This window comes from Bombyx mori, chromosome 19 (assembly GCF_030269925.1).
Source record: "Bombyx mori chromosome 19, ASM3026992v2".
Taxonomy (NCBI): Eukaryota; Metazoa; Arthropoda; class Insecta; order Lepidoptera; family Bombycidae; genus Bombyx; species Bombyx mori.
This window is the reverse complement of record NC_085125.1, coordinates 10222582-10241179: the sequence shown is the minus strand read 5'-3', so window position 1 is coordinate 10241179 and position 18598 is coordinate 10222582. Positions and strand designations below refer to the sequence as shown.

The window sequence follows — 18598 nt, the reverse complement described above, 5'->3', positions numbered from 1 at the left end:
TTATTAACAGTGAACAATCATGAACAAATGATGAACAAACGAATTAATAGAAAATAAGTATAAAATAGGAAAAAAAATTTTTTTTGAGGGGCTAACTTCATTCACCTAACTTGGTGTACGTGAATGAAGTAAAACTTCTTTTGTGATGTGTAATATTGTGGATTTCTTCATTTTTCATCCTTAAATTAGATTGCTCTTGTAAGAAAAATAAATAATATATATATATATATATTTTTTTTTTTTTTTTTTTTAATAGTTCATTAAAATATTGGACGCAGCCGTTGTTAACGCTCGCGCTGGCCTATAATATAAATTTCATTGCACCTACCACTATTTACTCTGCACTACCTTTGGTTGACTGGTAGAGAATGCCTTAGGCATTAAGTCCGCCGATGTAAATTTTACATGAAGTGTAATAAATAAATAAAATAAATAAATAATAGGTACCTATACTACCCGCGTGCGTTCGAGTGCCGCGCATTCACTCTCATTCTGTCTCTTTCTATTCTCCCTCCCCAGAAGCGTTGAACGTTTAACGCAACTTTGTTGGAAGTCGCATTAGAAGTTTCACTTCAATAAAATGATACGAATTCATCACAGTTTTTTTCACGACATAAGAATACAAGGACCTTATGGTATCGTCATTTATTCAATATAAACTATAGTACAAAGGACTAACAATTTTTTCTTTAATATTAGGCGTGGTAGAAATATGTATAGGTATTACTCGAGTTGCAAAAAACACCAGAAGCAGTTATTACTTGGCACCTTTTACTTCTTGCATAAAAATGCAAAATTTAATTTTTTAAGGAAAAACTGCCTTTTATTGTTAATTTACTGTTTTTTTTAAACATTTAAACGTGTAATTATGGTGCCTCTTTAAAATATCATTGTATCATGCATCTGTGACATTGCAAAAATGTTGCAAAACCAGTGTCTGCAGCGCATGAGTCTTTGTGTTTCATCTGTTCCAGCAAGTTGTTATAGTGAGATTTCGAGACCACGAATCATTTGTACGTAGGTCGGGTATTGCTTGATATTAAATAATTACTGGAATTTTCAGTGAATATTTGATTCCTAATATAAACTGTATTTCATAAATGTTGTGTGCCCTATATTAGAAAACTGGATTTTGGTCCTCTGTAATCGAAGTTGCGCATAGTGCAAACACCACTGACAAACTTCTATTTATTTATTTCGTAACTAGTTGGAATTAAAATATTATTATTAATAAATCAGTAATCAATTATGTATTAGTTATTTTTTTATTTTTTTCCTATCTATGTTGATAGCCTTGAGAGGCTATTTCAGCTTCGACCTATATTGTAGGTGAGCTTACGGGTCTCAAGCCGGAGTGTTGCTAACACTGGCCTTAGTAAGAACAGGGCTTCGCAAAACCTGCCACCGAATCGGAAACGCGACCCGCTGAGAAGATCCGGTGAGAAACTCAGTGGGCTGTGTCTATATGGGTTAATTTGCTCGTAGAAGCCCTTCGTCGCAAGCGACGGGTTAGACGAGGACGGTGACCGGTGCTTGTGGTACCTAAAAGCACCGTTATTGGATCGGGAGGCTCCGTAATGGCGTGTTTTGAGGATTATTTAATATTCTGTGACAAAAATAAGACAATAAAAAATATATATAAATAAAAGTATTAAAAAAAACATTGTTATTATATCACAGAATTCAATTGTGAAGTAACTGGACACTTTAATACACAATGAAATTTAACATTCGACAGTGTCAATAATGTTAATGTAAGATACCAATGAAAAATACTAAAATAAATGAGAGAAAAAAATAAAGAAGAGACAGAACGAATGCTAAGCTGGTATCAAAAATCCGTTTGCCTAAAAAACAGGATTAAAAAAAAAGATTAAAAAATTAAACGATATTTAATTTTCAACTAGTCAATTAAATGTAAATCTTTTTTCACAGTATGAGCACACACGTGCATCATGTATTGTTCGTTTTTGAGGAAGTTTTCTATTGCTTGATTTCTAACGTCTTCCCAATCGTAGAGGTCTCTATACAGTGGACGGACGTACCGCATCCGTCCTATGTGGTTCACAAAATCGAACACTTCGCCCAAGATCGATTGATCTTTGCTTCTAAGGCACAGCCGCAACCATCTACAAAATATTGGATATTTTAAGGCATTTCAAATGTATCATATTATATCAACAGTAACCGAATCCTGAATGAGGAATAGACCCACGTTTTGCTTTATTGCAAGCTTATTACTTTAAACAATAAAACTTCGAATCTATTATAGATAAACATTCAAGTAACAGGAAAAAACGTTTTTTTTTTTAATTATTTATCTAACAAAAACTCTGCAAAATGTCAGTAGACCAGAATTACATTATTGCAACACTAGCGCTACGGTGACTTAATGTTTTAGACTTAATTAAATTTGTAAAAAGTATCGAATCATTATACCTCTGAAATATTATTACCTATACAAAATCTCGGTATTCTTGCTACTATCGATTTTATACTCTGCGCCAAGAGTGTGGAGAATGTCTAGCGGCAGTGGAGGATGTTTTATCAGTTCTTGCAGGAATATCATTATTTGATGAGGAGTAAACGTTTGCACGTCTTGATACGATATCAGCGACGCGTTGCGCTGGTTGATCTTCGCAACGAGAGCCGTTATCGGTTTCGTCATTGAAGTGTCGTAGCTGAAACAAAAATAATTATCACCCATAAAGTAATTTTTTAGACAGTTATTTAATTGAATGGTTTTAAATTGTTGGTCTGATTACTGGATTGGACTGGATTTTACACTTCGTGTATGTATATTTTAGGTATTTATTCTAATATAAAAAAAGGGTGCGTGTACTTATGTATGCGCGTAAGAAGTTATACTTTATTTTTATTAAATTCATTTCTTTTTTTTTAAATTTTAAATAATTAATAATAAATATTTAACGTTCATAATTTAATAATATTTAGTATGAATTATATTAAATAATAAGTTTGTCATTACTAAATAATACATACGGATAGTTAACCTCAATTGTATTGGAGCACTTGTGGGCAACTTCATTTCTGTTAATTTTGTATCACGCTCATCGTAAAATTTCACTCTCATCAATTTTTCATAACGCGCCTAAAGAAGTATAACTTCAATATGTAAAATTGACACCCAATGAATGATTCATCTTTCAATCATCAAATGGATGGAGATATACTATTTTAACTGGCCTAATTAGCGATACAAGGTTGCAGTTTTATTTACAAAAGGATTTTGATGCAAAAGATTCCTAAGGTCAACTATGATTATGAGTTTGTATTTTGATTATTGTCTATATTTACATATCCAAATTGTAGATAATATATTATTATAATTCTCACTCTGGTATGACGGGGGGCATACCGCTCTTGTACAACCATGTTTCCCAATCAACGCTCTTCAATTTTTCATTGTCTTGGAAATAGTTAAACAGATAGGCCTTGAACTCGTCCGTGTCAAGAGATTTCCGACTGAAGTTCTTCAGGTACGATCGTAGGAAATCATCGAATACTTCTGTAAACAAAAGTAAAGGAAATATAAAATTTTGTGGCACGAACGTGTTTTTGTATCTTTAGGATTGCTTTGCTTTATGTTATGATATCCAGATGGCAAAATAAAAAAACACGTCACTCTCACAATTAAGGCAAATCTAGCGTTCACATTTTAAATTCATCTACAGAACGTGCAACTAGTGCAATTGTAATTAGTATAACAAAATATGAAAATTAAGTGAACTTGAAAAACATATCCCCTCTGAAAATTTGGCAACATAAAATACATTACTGATGACAACTGAGAAATCTGACGGCGACAAGTTAAAAGTCTCAGTTTTGAGATTGAGACTGCAGTACTAAGTTTTCTACAGTTAGTGACTGCTCATCAGGAGTCATTACAGTTGAGTATCAATTTACTATAAATCCTATAGACAGAGGCAACAATTTATTTTACAATGCCATCCTATCTGGTTTACTTTAACATACTTTGTTCAACTTTTGTAAGATTCGGTATAAATTACAGCATGTTTTTGTAATAAATTCCATATTATTTCATATAATAATATTTCTTACCCTATCGAGGGTTTTAAATAAATTAATTTTATATGGTATTTTGAACACAATATAAGTTGAACTGAGTACCAACCTTATGGTACTAGTAGGATCCAGTATAGGATATTATAAGCACAAATGTATAGGCGGCACTATTTAAATTATTCTTGTCACGTATACAAGTTACTATTTCGGCCACATGTATTGTATCAAGGTAGGTAGCAGTATTCAAGTTTTCATATACATATTATATAAACTTCGGTAACTTCTTACTATTACCCAGATGGGCCAGAAAATTATTTACTTATCTACATAATTATATCAGAGCAATCATTTATAATATAGTTTAAGATGATAACAGGCCACAATTCGTGTTGTAATCATGAATACCAAAAGATCACGACATGCAGGAAAACATTATGATTTTAGTTACGGAATGAGCACTGACCTGGTCCTCCTATTAAGTCCTCAAGGTATCGCAAAAACAGCGAGCCCTTTTCGTAGGGAACCGTGGAGAATGCATCGTCAGGATGCACGTCATGGAGGTCGGGTACCAACCGGGTCAGAGGATTGTCAACGCCTAACTGACTTACCTGTATCACAAAAACAAAGTTATTAAAAGCTATATATTAGGATTAAAAATATACAAGAGTAAAATATAAAGCTCATAAACAAGTATGCAAAAAGGGTTTATTATTATGTATACATATATATAAAAATGAATTGCTGTTCGTTAGCCTCGCTACAACTCGAGACTCGGCTGGACCGATTTGGCTAATTTTGGTCTTGAATTATTTGTGGAAGTCTAAAAGGTAGATAAATATGAAAAAGCTTCGAATTAAATAAAAATAACAATTTTGTTTTTCCTTTGATGTGTCCCCTGTCGGATGGATTCCTTTTGTTTGTTTTAAGTCTATTTTATAGAAAAGTTTAAGTTTTTTATTTATTGATTGAGGCACTAAGAAGTCTGTTGGGTCAGCTAGTTATTATATAATAATCTACACTTACCACCGCTTCACTTAACTCCTCCAGTCCGAGTATACTATGAAAGTCTCTGCTTTTCTTGGCTTCAATTGGATCTTCTATCAAAGAAGCTTTGACTTTTCTCTCCAGGAATACAGTGAAGCCCTCGTTTAGCCAGAAATGTTCAAAATTTCTATTCGTGACGAGGTTACCGGTCCAACTGTGCATGATCTCGTGGATCAACACGTCTGCTTGACTTCTATCACCAGCCTGGGTATATTTAATTTTAGATTTAATGTTATGCCGTGAAGCAATCATTTCATTTAGTTTGAAAAAGGTATCAGTTATTCAATCGAAACACACATCCAATATTTCGTGGTGAGTTTTATGTATCAAGTATACATATTAAAAGCATACCAGAGTAATAATTTTTCTAAACTATGACAATTTCAAAGCATAGGAGATTAGAACCTATTGCATGTTACAGACTAACGAGCATGAAGTGGGATTGTTCCATAATATAGACTTCCACTTCATCTGTCATGGTCAATGATATAACTTCATATTAAATACTTTTAAAAACATTTATCAGAGTTAGTAATTATTATGCTGTTTGGCAATTTAATTTAATCTCACCAATACAATCGACATCTTCACATATTAACAATTGCAGACTTTTTAGTCATTTTTAAAAGCGTAGTTTTTAATAAAAAAAAATTTACTATTATTTATTTTTTCATTTTTTAGTTGAATTTCAATTTTTTCAATATTTTTTTAAGTATTGTATTGTCATCGGTATAAGTATACCAAATTTCGAGTTAATCCGACGTTTTGGAGGGGGTCAAAATCATGTTCAAAGATTCCGTCTAACGTACATACGTCTGAGGCTAATAAAAGCATATTAAAAAAGAAAGGGAGTCCCTTTATATAATAGATAAAAAAGTAAGGGAGTCCCTGTCTTTTTTAATTATTATTTTTATTGCTTACAAGGGGGACAGCCCACCCGGTGTTAAGTGGTTACTGGAACCCATAGACATCTACAACGTAAATGCGCCACCCACCTTGAGATATAGGTTCTAAGGTCTCAAGTATAGTTAGTATTTAAATTACTTTAAGAGAATGATCATATCTTTGCAGACAGTGAACAGACAACTTATTATTATTGGTAATAGAGACTTGAGTAACTTGTGATTTGTGTTCATGCTCACCAACAAAGTGGGCGTTACAAAAGTAAGGCACGGGTTCTCCATCCCCCCGTAAGGGAAGGAAGGTGGCAGCACCAGCAAGTCGTACTGTTTCCATTCGTAAGCGCCGCAGAGTCTTTCGGCGGCTTGCAGATATTTCTCGGCCTCAGCGAACTCCCAAGCGCTACGTTCGATCTCCTCTTTCTCGGACCAAACTTTAGACCTATATATCAAATATAACGAAATATAAAATCTATACAAATAAATAAAATTGGAGTGTCTGTTTGTAATAAAAAAATAACCACTTTTTTCTAAACGAGTAAGTATGTATACACAGTACATATACCAAAATAATATTTATTTTTATTTTTGTCTGTCTGTATGTCTGTTTGTTTCGACTAATCTCTGGAACGGCTGGACCAATATTGACGGAACTTTCACAGATAGGTAGCTGATAATATAAGGAGTAGCTTGGGCTACTTTTTTAGACTAACTTCGCCCTGCAGCGTTAACCGCGGTATGACAATAACCGCGGGTAACACCGCGGGGTTCAGCTAGTATAATATAAAAATATATATAGAGGGGTGAAGGGCTATTTTGTTTCAGCGACATTTGTCTTAGCAATTAAAGGTGCGTTTCATTTTGGTATAAACATCAACAGTTCGATATTTTTAATTGAACTTCAATTAAGTTTACTTCATTCAAATAGCTGAAGAAGTTTTTTTGTTATAATATGTATTCTTTTCCAAATTTGAAGCTTTAAATGGCTTTCCTGTAAAAATGTCGTAAACTAAAATTAAATAGTCTGTAGGGACACAGTTTGTTATGTAAACAAAATTGTTCGTAGTCATAGCATGCGGCCGCGCCCGCAAGCTCCGTTGCTTTTTACATTTTAAGTTGAGTCGCGAATAAACGCTCCGATTAACCAGTTGTGTTATTTAATTATATCACTTCTGATAACGCCCTGAACCATTTTTGACCACTACCAAAACTAAAATTCTTTCACCCCTCGATATATTTTTTAATATTGTGTAAATGACGATGACAAAACGACTACAAGGCTCACAAACAAACACGAATTCGAAATGTCAATTGTAATGTAAACAACTGCTGTTTTTTTTAAACTTATATGTATTTATATATTTTTTTCCTTTGTTCATTTTCTTTTTATTTGGTGATTTTGATGGTGGAAACTTGTTTGGTTTTTATTTTAGCTTTCTCTTAATACATTATTTGTTTGTTTTTTACGTTTGTATTCCCAAATAAATAAATATTGCAAATAAAGTGACGACTCGACGTTAACGCCGGCAACTCGCTCGGTTGTCTTACTTCCAAGCAGCAGTAGCATGCAGATGTGATCATAGTGCTTCAATAGGTAATAATTAATATATTCAAAGGCGCTAATTAATAAAGAGCATTCATTTGTGGAAATTCACCACATTAAATATTGTCACATTGGCAAATTAATATTATTAATAATTGTAATATTAAATTGTTTGCGTATTACATATGACTGTTATCAAAATTAATAATCATGAATATAGAAGACTAGCTGTACCCGTCCGCTTCGCTGGGCATTTAAAATTAACATTATTATTTCTCACTACCACAAAGATTCTCATCATTAACGCCCCCGCAACTGGTGTAGGGAGTCCAACACTCATATAAATATTAGCCTATCCATTAAGTACATGTATTTACTAGATGCATACCAAGTTTCCAAGTGAATCGGATGCATGGTTCAGTAGTTATAATGGAACATCCGTATAAATCACTGTAGATTTATATATTAGTATATATATGTATTAGTATAGATAAAGGAATGATTATAGTCAGTTCTAATTCTTAGAAGATTTTTTTTTTCCTAATAATAAATTAAACCTTTTCTCATTATAAATAATGTCTTACAGTATATTTTTCGTCAATACGTTTATTTAACAGCATAAATATTACCTCCATCTGATTGGCTAATTATGTAATATGTATACAGATAATACAAATAATAATGTATACAGATACACATACCTGGGTCCTAGAGTCCTGTGCTCCAACACGCCGACCGCAATGGCCAAAAGATACGACGGCAAAGGCATCGGCTGATTGAAGGTCGTCTTAGTGCTGCGACTCTCGCCTCTGAGCGCGCTCATCAGTACTGTGAACTCCTCGGGCGCCGTGACCTCAGCGTCATAAGTGAACTTTACAAATGGAGTGTCTTGACACGGAAGAATCGAACGGGCATGAATCGGCTGCAAATTAGTACAAAACATTTAGTAAAACTGTGTGGAAATAAATTCTGAGAAAATGGGATGTTTATTATAAAATCTTGAATCGACTGAAAATTAGTACAAAATATTTAGTAAAACTATCGAAATAAATTTTGAGAAAATGGGATGTCTATACTAATATTTGGAGTAATAGTTGGAGGAAAGATTTGTTAGTTTGTTTCGAATAGGCTCCGAAACTACTGGACCGATTTGAAAAATTCTTTTTCCATTAGAAGCCGACATTGTCCCTGATGAACATAGGCTACTTTTTTAATTTTTATTATTTTTTATTTTTTTTGGTTTCATGTGTGTTTTAATGTTTCCGAAGCGAAGCGAGGGCGGGTCGCTAGTTTATTATAAAATCATGAAACGGCTGCAAACTAGTACAAAATATTTAGTAAAACTATCGAAATAAATTCTGAGAAAATAGGATGTTTATTATAAAATCATGAAACGGCTGCAAATTAGTACAAAGTAAAACTATTGAAATATATTCTGTGAAAATAGGATGTTTATTTTAAAATTCTTATACAAAATGGAATGTGGGTGTCGCTTTGTTGTTGTTGTGTGGAACGTTTAGTGACAAATTTCTCAATGCCCTTTCTTTTTCCTATTACTTTTAGTGGTGTGTCTATTAGTAAACTTTTAGATTTCAAAGCTATGTTGCTGCAAGCCTTTATATAACTGAGAGATTTAAACTGGCAAGACCGGGAAAATACTAGCGATTTTAATAATTTATTCGATTTCTATGAATCGAATTTGTAAAGCTTGTTCACCAACAGAATGCTACCGTCCGGTACTACTAACCACAAAACAACACAAAAAATAGTTAAGTGATCTTAATTGAATTAAAATGACGATTCAATCACTAAATCAAATCCAATATTTCTGACAATTTTAATCCCGATCACAATGGATGTTGTGAGTTGTATGATATATGGTCAATTGGTGTCTCAAACTAGCCTTTGGCTTAAAGGACTTTGTTTCCAAACCAGTAAAATGTATTAAAAAAAATCAATCTAGCCTTCAGTGACGTCACACGTAATGACGCCGCGTACCGCCATGTTTTGTAAAGTTTGAATTCCGAAAAAATTATAATAATTGTATTAAGCTGTAGTTACCTGACACTGGCTGAATAGATAAGGGTGTTTCTTCCCCGAAGTTTGAGCTGGCTGTAACCATTGTAACGCAGTCGCGGACGGGGACGTTGTGTACTTAATTTTAATTTTTAACCTGAAAAAGCCACAGAATAAATATCTTGTTCGCTTCAAAAGAATTTAACTGACGGAAATCGTACATTTTATACATTACAATATTTTACGTATTTCTGCCGTGAAGCAGTAATGCGTTTCGGTTTGAAGGGTGGGGCAGCCGTTGTAACTATACTGAGACCTTAGAACTTATATCTCAAGGTGGGTGGCGCATTTACGTTATAGATGTCTAAGTGCTCCAGTAACCACTTAACACCAGGTGGCCTGTGAACTCGTCCACCGATCTAAGCAATAAAAATAAAACAAATCAAACACGAGCAGGTCAGAGGGTCTTCGTGGAAGATCCTGTGTGCTTAGTGCGAGTTTTTTAACGTTCTCGATAGCGTAATAGTTAACCCAATTTTGTATGCAGTTGGAACAGCGCCCCTAACGGCAAACGTAGGCAAACGATCCCATTCCATAAGCTGAACGTTAAAAAACTACTTAGCTTTTTTTTTTCCTACCTAATCTGAGAGCCTTGAGAGGCTATTTCAGCGTAACCCTAACGTTTGTAGGTGAGCTCACGGGGCTCAAACCTGATGACGTTGCTAACACGAACCCTAGCAAGAGCCGTGCTTCGCAGAATCTCCCACCGGATCGGAAACGCAACCCACTGAGAAGATCCGGCGAGAAACTCAGTGGGCTGTGTCTGAGAGTGACAAAAACTCGCACTAAGCACACTGAAGTACATTCATTAGGTTACCTGAAGTTACTACAATTATTAACCACGTCTATCGTTTCATTGTATTTACCGGATTCTAATACCTACATAAGACTGTTGATTGGTTTAGAAGTTTAAGAGCTTCATAAGAATAGAAATTGTCAATTAAATACATTCTCGACATTATAAGCAAAGGTACTAACTAAGATCTACGTTTTACAGAAATAGCTTTTATACGAATTGGTGTATAATTTTCAACGAGTTATCTACGGGTTTTTTTATATCTTGTATGTACTATAATTTTATTGCATTAGAAACGACTAGATGATGACCGAGCTGTGCTCGTTTTTTATAACGCCATCTTGTTGTGTCTTTAAAACAGTAAAAATAGTATTATTATTCATCAATAGATGTCGGGAAGAGTCATAAAGTTGATTATCGATAAAGTTAATTATTGAAAACACGAATAAAACAACATTTTCTGAAAATTAATCGTAGCTAGATCGATTTATCGCCCCCGAAATCCCCTGTATACTAAGTTTTATGAAAATCGTTGTAGCCGTTTCCGAGATTCAGATTATATATATATATATATATATATATATAGAAGAATTGCTCGTTTAAAGGTATAAGATAAGATAACAAATTGAAATGTTTTTCAATAAAAATAATCAAATCTTGAATATCCAATTTCAAAGATAAATAAATATACTTTTTTTTAAACAAGTAAATTCATATGACCGATGAATTTTAAAACTAAATGTAGTCGATACTTTTTTTAAAACCTACACGCTATTGGTACACTACAAAAGCTAACTAATCTTTATCAATTGTTTAGTAACTATACTATTGACTATCTATTGTCTATTAGATTGACTAGAAACAATATTATTTTCGATAACCATTATACCCAGAATGGTTTCCGGTATATGTCTCATCTGTACAAGAGCAGCATTCACATAAGCTATCCGATTTTGTAGAAGTTGAAACATCGGCTTTACCACCCAATTGCGGTTCGTACAAGAATCCCGTGTAGGTCAGAGGCGTATCCTCAGAACAACATTTACTCTTTTCGGACCATGAAGATTCCTTTGAAATTCCTCGACTGGATTCGACTCTTGAGTTAATAAAATTAACATTATCATATTAAGAAAAAAAATAACATATTTTTTTATTACAAAAGACTACAGAGATTTCTCTATAGCACAAAATGAGTTCCAAGAAAATATTGTTCATAGTTTGAACGTCGGGCAATAGCCTTCCAATAGGTTGTACTATTATTACTGATATATTGATATAGATACTATATTCTTGCAATTGTATATTTCGGAGAACTGTATCAAGAACAATTAAAAAGAAACGCAATTGCAGAAAAACTTAAAGTTTTTTTAAGTTATTTAATTCACTTAATTAATTTAACTTTTTTAGCACTGTTGTGATCTGAATTATCAATTATTATTTATGTATACTCTTCATGGATATAACATAAAAACGATTGCAGCTCGAACCTAAAATATTGATATGAAAAAGTCAACTCTATATATTCCTTATCCGTCACAATTTATTTTCATTGTACTCGAATTGACAAAAAAAATAAAGATTACTTACTTATCGCCACTTGAGGCTCGTTTCGGCAATTGTATAGTCAATTTGGAGCCATAGTTCGGCACTGGGTCATCTAATTTGTACGTCAATTGAGCACCGTCTAGTTCTATTGATTCTATTGTCAGTTCACTCGAATCAAGGACCTGAAATACACATTACTATTAGTACGATATACCGATAAAATACATGATTTTACTGCCATAGAAGAGCGAAATTTTAATTAAGCGGTTATCAGAGTTCACGGTCATTGCGTGAAAAACGTCGCCCAACTTTATGACTTTAAGATCGATGCTTCGTTTGCATTAGCCATTATCTTGACCGCACGCGACAGTTATAACCACCAATGCCCTGGACCAGGCCTGGGCAAATGGTAGAATTTTGTCTGGCCCGTGAAGCATTGTACATTGACAACCGCTCTTTTCAGCGCCTCTTATTCGAAAATATAATTATGATAATTGAACAATTACAGTATGTATAATAGTCGCACAATATCCAATTAGAAAAAAAAACTGTTTGGCCCGAGGTCAAATTTTCATCTACAATGTGGCCCGACTATCAAAATATTTGCCCACCCCTGCCCTAGACAGTACTGCTTTCCTTCCATATAATTCGAATAGAGGGTTTGAAACTGAAAGCTTATTCAATGCCTCCAATTGTACTTTGTTTGTATTTAATGTATCGCATTGTTTATTTATTTTTTGGTGTACAGTAAATACTCTTTCTCTCTCTCATCTGACCAGATATTCTATATCTAACCCAATTTTTTTAGATCACGTTTAGTCGTCTACCCCTTACTTTAATCTCCATCATATCGAGGGGAGAAAGCGATAACTTCGTAACTTGCATTTTGGGCTAAATCACTTTTGGGTTTTTCAAGTTCAAAAAATTCCGCTTTCTTCCGTCGATACAGCTAATGTCCGTCTATTGAAAGATTGAGTCTGGCGGGTCATGATCGAACAAGCGACGTAGCTTTGAAGAGACCTTGAGTTTATGATAAAAAAAAGTTATCATTTATATTCTAACGAAACATTAAGAGGTAAATCAATTTGTCAACTCGAAATTTTGCGTTTAATCTGGTGTTGGATCAATCTCATTCTTACTGCAGTCCTTTTGTATACATTCAATGTACAACTAACAGTTCACTTAATGTAGTAATATATCGCCTTTTCGCTTTAAAAGTGTACAATTTCCAAAAATAATCGAAATTGAGTTAATATGCGTAAACATTTCGTATCACCAGTATTTTTCTCGTAAATACTGTCAAAAGAGCGTAGTTTAGTTTTTTTTTTTTTTAGTATACCTATATTTTGACTACTATTAACAAAATTAATACATAATTTTATCTTACTTTAAAAGACTGATAATGTAACTGGTAAAAAATTAAAAATAAATGTGGCAAATATGATTAATATTAAAAATATTAAATGTTAAACTTTTAAAACACTCTCCTGTAAAATTAGTAAGTTTTGAGATTATACAGTTTTAATGCGAGAAGACGATATATTATAGGAAAATATCGTTTAATCAGCTTATTTGGATAATTCGCTCGACTTGTACAACCATACATGCACATCGCTCATCCAACTGAGTTGAAACCCACCTAATGGTCACCATAGGACCATCGACATTATTAATGCCAGAGGCACTACAAACCTGTTTATCCGATTGTGGATAACAAACACCGTTGCCGAAATTGGATTTTCATATTTAAATTCAAGTACTAAAAAATGAATATAATCCAATGTTGCCAATATTAAGAGTTAAGTAGGAGTGAATTACAATGCTTTTCATCGTCTTTTATTGACCTTTCGGCAGACGAGCATACGGCCCACATGAGGGTGAGTGGTCACCGTCGTTCACGGATGTCGGTAATGCCAAAGGCAGAGCCAAGCTGCTACCTATCCTTTAATACATGGAACCGTTTCAATAATTAATGTTTTGATGGGCGATATGATAATGACAACATAATATATTTTATCAACGCCATCTTAGTGACATTATCGAGTGACTTATCTCCTTCCTACTTACCACGTCTCCGATATCTTGGAGCACGTCAACGTCGAGAGTGGCGGATCCGTTTAAGACTTTGTTTTCAAAATCCACGTTCAACGATAAAGTCACGTGTTTTATTACAGCTTGTTCTGCAAAAAAAGAAAATATTTTAGATTTTTTGTTTAATATTATCATTTGCTATATTCTTTGACCTAATATTCTGGTGGCCGTCTCACCAGTTCAGGTTGAACTGTCGAAAAATAACGTAACTTTGGACATTGTAGACAAGTGATCACAACTGGTAGTCCCTCAAGCACCGGTTACCTTCCTCGTCGAACTTGATTACGACGAGCGAACTAACTCATAGACACAGTCCACTGAGTTTCTCGCCGGATCTTCTCAGGGGTCGCGATTCCGATCCGGTGGTAGATTCTGCGAAGCACTGCTCTTGCTAGGGCTAGTGTTAGCAAATTCTCTCAGGTTGAGCCCGTGAGCTTACCTACCCGTCCGCGCGTAGCTGGAATAGCCTCTTAGGCTACCAGCGAATAGGTAGGAAAAACTGGTACTTAGTGTTTACAGACGTAAAAACAATGAGAAATCAAAATAGTATTAATAATGTGTATTTTTTTTATTTCGTGAGTTCCACAAACATGTAAATCTACTTTTAATGTTTAATCTCTCGTTTACTATTATCGCTTAACGAACATTATTTAAACAAAAATAATGAATTAATGTTATGAATAAATATGTTGTTTTTTTTTTTTAATAAATTGGGTTTTATTTATAACATAAACTTCAATTCCGGAACTATAGATCTGAATAAGTATTGTTACTATGGTAACGGAATTATTCGGTTATATGTATTGTAATTATCCTTTTAAGTTCATGTTTCGAGTGTTCCAGGGACACGACCTTCAGCAATGAAGAAAGCGACGAAGATGTTTCGATTAAAGTCGTAAGCAGAAAAGGGCAGTAGGTACGTAGCTGCGCTATATCGCATTTGTTTACTATTATTATTATTATTATTAATTAATTAATTAATTCTAATTATATTACTAACCAGGCCGCGAAAAGGAAGACGGATCCAGAGGACTGAAAGCACCCATGACTGGAACTTGACTGAAACAATTTAACAAATATAACAAAATTATATGTTTCGTGTCCATCTCGAATCTAAGCTGAGAGTTGAATGGTATTTTGAAACGATAACAACTCCCGATCCACACTATCTGAATTGATTAGAACAGAGTACACGGCTCAACATGTCTGCACGCATTTACGTCCACGTCTAAACTAAATTAACTTTGCTCATTATAATACATAACAGAACTGTCTTGAACAGAGTTTATAGAGCTATCAATTTAATAATTCATAGGTTTATAGGTCAAGTAATTTAAGATACGTATTATTTTTATCATTTTTTTATTGCTTAGACGGTTGATCAAACTCACCGCCAACCTGATCTTAAGTGGTCACCGGTGCTCATAAGTCATAGGCAACAACGTAGATACCGCCACCCACCTTGAGACATGAGTTCTAAGTCTCAATTCTATAGTACAATTTCTGCCACATTTTTTAAAAAATAACACATTACTGCTTCGAGGCAAAAATAGGCAGGTTTTTTTTATTGCCCTTGTAGACAGACGAGCATACGGCCCACCTGATGGTGAGTAGTTACCGTCGCCCATGGACTTCAGCAATGCCAAGGGCAGAGCCAAGCCCCTGCATACCACTTAATACTCTTATTAACTATAACTAATCATGCGGGCTCACAAAATGCCCTACCAACAGTAAATGTGATTTTGATTAGTAACTATGCCCACAACATCACTTCCATAGCGTCCAATTTATAATAAAAATGCAACGAAAAGAGTATAACAACAAAAAGAAATGGAATATTACTCTCATTTTATTACCTACATTATAGTGTACTGAGAGACTCCCTGTAAACAATGTTAATGCTAATTTTACTTAACGCCTACAAATTTTTGGCATCAATATTGTGTGAAAAAACTACATGCACAATATCCAATTTTTTACCACAAGTTTTATTTATTATCATTCCGAAACACAAATAGGGAATTTCACAAGTTAAGTGTGCCAAAACCAGATATATTATCTTTGTCACTACATCTCTACCAATCAATTGCTTTTAATAACATCATTAATTCTAAAGTATTATTAGTTTATTATTTAAGTTATAATAAGTATTGTGACCTCGTTTGTCAATAAGTTTTTTTTTAAACTCTCAGTATTAAGCATTTCAAAGATTTTATCGGAATGGGAATTTTGTGATATAAGAGTAATTCGGCTGTTTTACAGGTAAAGCACTGTCAGAAGGTAGCTGTTACAAAAAATATGTGGACTTACTTCCTCAAAAACATTATATGCAATGCAATTACATTATACATATAATATTAGAAGTGGTCTAAAATGATTTATGACACAGAAGCTCTGGTTTATACTTATATTATTATTAAACAAATAATGCAATTAAGCCAATAATGTGTTTAATAACTCAGGTTTGTCATTGTTTTGTAATAAGTTATAAATGTGCACATTAGTTCTAATTGTCTAAGAATGGATAGAGCTAATTTTACTTTGGAAAACCATGGGGTCGCTATACTTGAGACATGAGTTTTAAATATCAGTTCTATAGTACTACAAACCGGAACGCATTATAGCTTACGGCAGAAATAGACAGGGTGTTGGTACTTAAGAAGTGGCCCGGAGGCCTTTTCAGTTTCGTCAGAACAGATGAGCAAGCATACTTAGCTTTAGGGCTGTAGGTGTCTAATAACAATGTTAGAAGATACAAATGCAGCAGGTCTCTTATCCTTTAGACCACAATAATGTCAAACAAAACATATACCTTTGTTGGACAAGAGATTGCCCAGAAGATTTTTCATAGGGGCATGACTTCAATCAGAAATTGAATTAAAAGAAGAAATAGCAAGATAAATAAAAATGGAGATCAGAATTTTTTGTATTGATATTAATAAAGGACATTCATGTAATCCACCTCATGGTATGTGCTTATTGTTATTCACAAGGTTTGTAATTTCATCCAGCGATCTGTAATCTTATCCAGAGGTCTTGTCAAAGGTTTGTCTGTCAAATCTCTGGATGAGATTACAAACCTGGCCAGCAATTGCACACTGAAAAAAAAATACAATATATGCCTGATGACAACATTGTGGCATAATTTTGAATATCATCTTGCCAGTAGATTTTATATATGTCTTAATGTTTTCTTAGTTTCAACTAAGACTACGAAATAGCACTATTTGCTGTTGGACAAACACTATATAATTAAAGTGGATGTCAATAACAAAACCTGTTGTTACTGTAAAAATTTTAATAAATAAAAATGTTAACTCTTCTCAATAAGTAAACTAATAAATAGTTGTGGTAGAAATGGCATAGTACTTTCACTACACAATTTACAATTTAGAAGTACATTATATTATTTATAATATAAAACATATCATTATACATGATGATAATAAATAAAAATTTGAGTTATATATTGCAAAGAAGATAAATTATATTTCAAACAACAATGCTACAGATGAATTTCGTAATTCAACACCAGAGAAATCGCAGGAAACGGTTAGTCTCAAATCAAAACATTTGAATGCTCGGTTGTATTATTTAAGTCTATCAACTTCATTTCCCATTATCATCATTCGAGCACAAAATCCATTAAAAATGTGATTTGAAGTTAATATGTTCCACAATAGCAATAACGTACTTATCATATGTCGCACTGATTTACAAATAACAAATTTAAAGGTGATGCTTTGACTGAAAAAGCTTTAGAAAAAAGAGTTCAGGGGATGAAGGACAATTTGCCGGTTATTGAACTGACAATATTACATACCTGAAGCGTGACCTTGTTTGTTTTATGTGTAAACCAAAGTTTATTAGAGAATGCCTAACTTTAGAATGTTTCCAATTTATCAGTCTTACAGGAACGAAGAATGCTATTTTATTTCTAAAGAAACTAGTCTTCAAATTATTCAGGAATGGTCGCGTGACCACTTTTGAATAAAATGACATGTTAATTTTTAGACATAAGCAAATACCTATCATAGATAAACAAAAATTTAATGCTGTGTTGGAAAATGTCAAATGTCTTTGACTTCATGTCGTAGTAGGTATCTTAATAGTTTTCCAATTCCAGCACTAGAGCGCATACGGCATAATGCTCAACGGTGAATGTTCCAACTACAGCAACGCTTTGCATATATAATTTTCTTAGAACTCATTTAAAAGAATACTCAAGACGTAAAAATTTTTTAATGAAATAATTAAAATCCAAATTACTTAAAATAACCGTAAATGTTTTCAACCCATTATTATTGTTTACCACATTATTTTCAACACTGAACTTAGCGCACTCTGCTGATGCCTTTGAAAAATAATTCACGTTCCCTTCAGCATAATTTGGCATTGTGCGCCACTGAGTCGCAGTATGCTCTGTAATTGGAAAACTAGGCTTAATTGACTTGAATGGCTTACAGCGTTTGAAATCGACATTACAGTCTATCGAGCCTACTAATTTCATTTCATATAATCTCATTCCATTCTCATCGTTTTCATCGAATTTCATCC

General features: G+C 33.5%; 1 protein-coding gene across 2 annotated transcripts; it reads right to left on the bottom strand.

Annotated features, from left to right (window-relative positions):
- Nucleotides 1–1873: 1873 nt before the first annotated feature.
- Nucleotides 1874–18118, bottom strand: LOC732953 (leukotriene A4 hydrolase). Of its 2 annotated transcripts, NM_001046951.1 has the most exon segments (13): nucleotides 1897–1972; nucleotides 1975–2129; nucleotides 2457–2681; nucleotides 3358–3529; nucleotides 4511–4655; nucleotides 5071–5295; nucleotides 6234–6432; nucleotides 8235–8455; nucleotides 9595–9706; nucleotides 11993–12132; nucleotides 14018–14130; nucleotides 15042–15100; nucleotides 17865–18018. In NM_001046951.1, coding segments are annotated over 12 exon segments (1818 nt in total). In that variant the 5' UTR covers nucleotides 15088–15100; nucleotides 17865–18018; the 3' UTR covers nucleotides 1897–1907.
- Nucleotides 18119–18598: the final 480 nt, after the last annotated feature.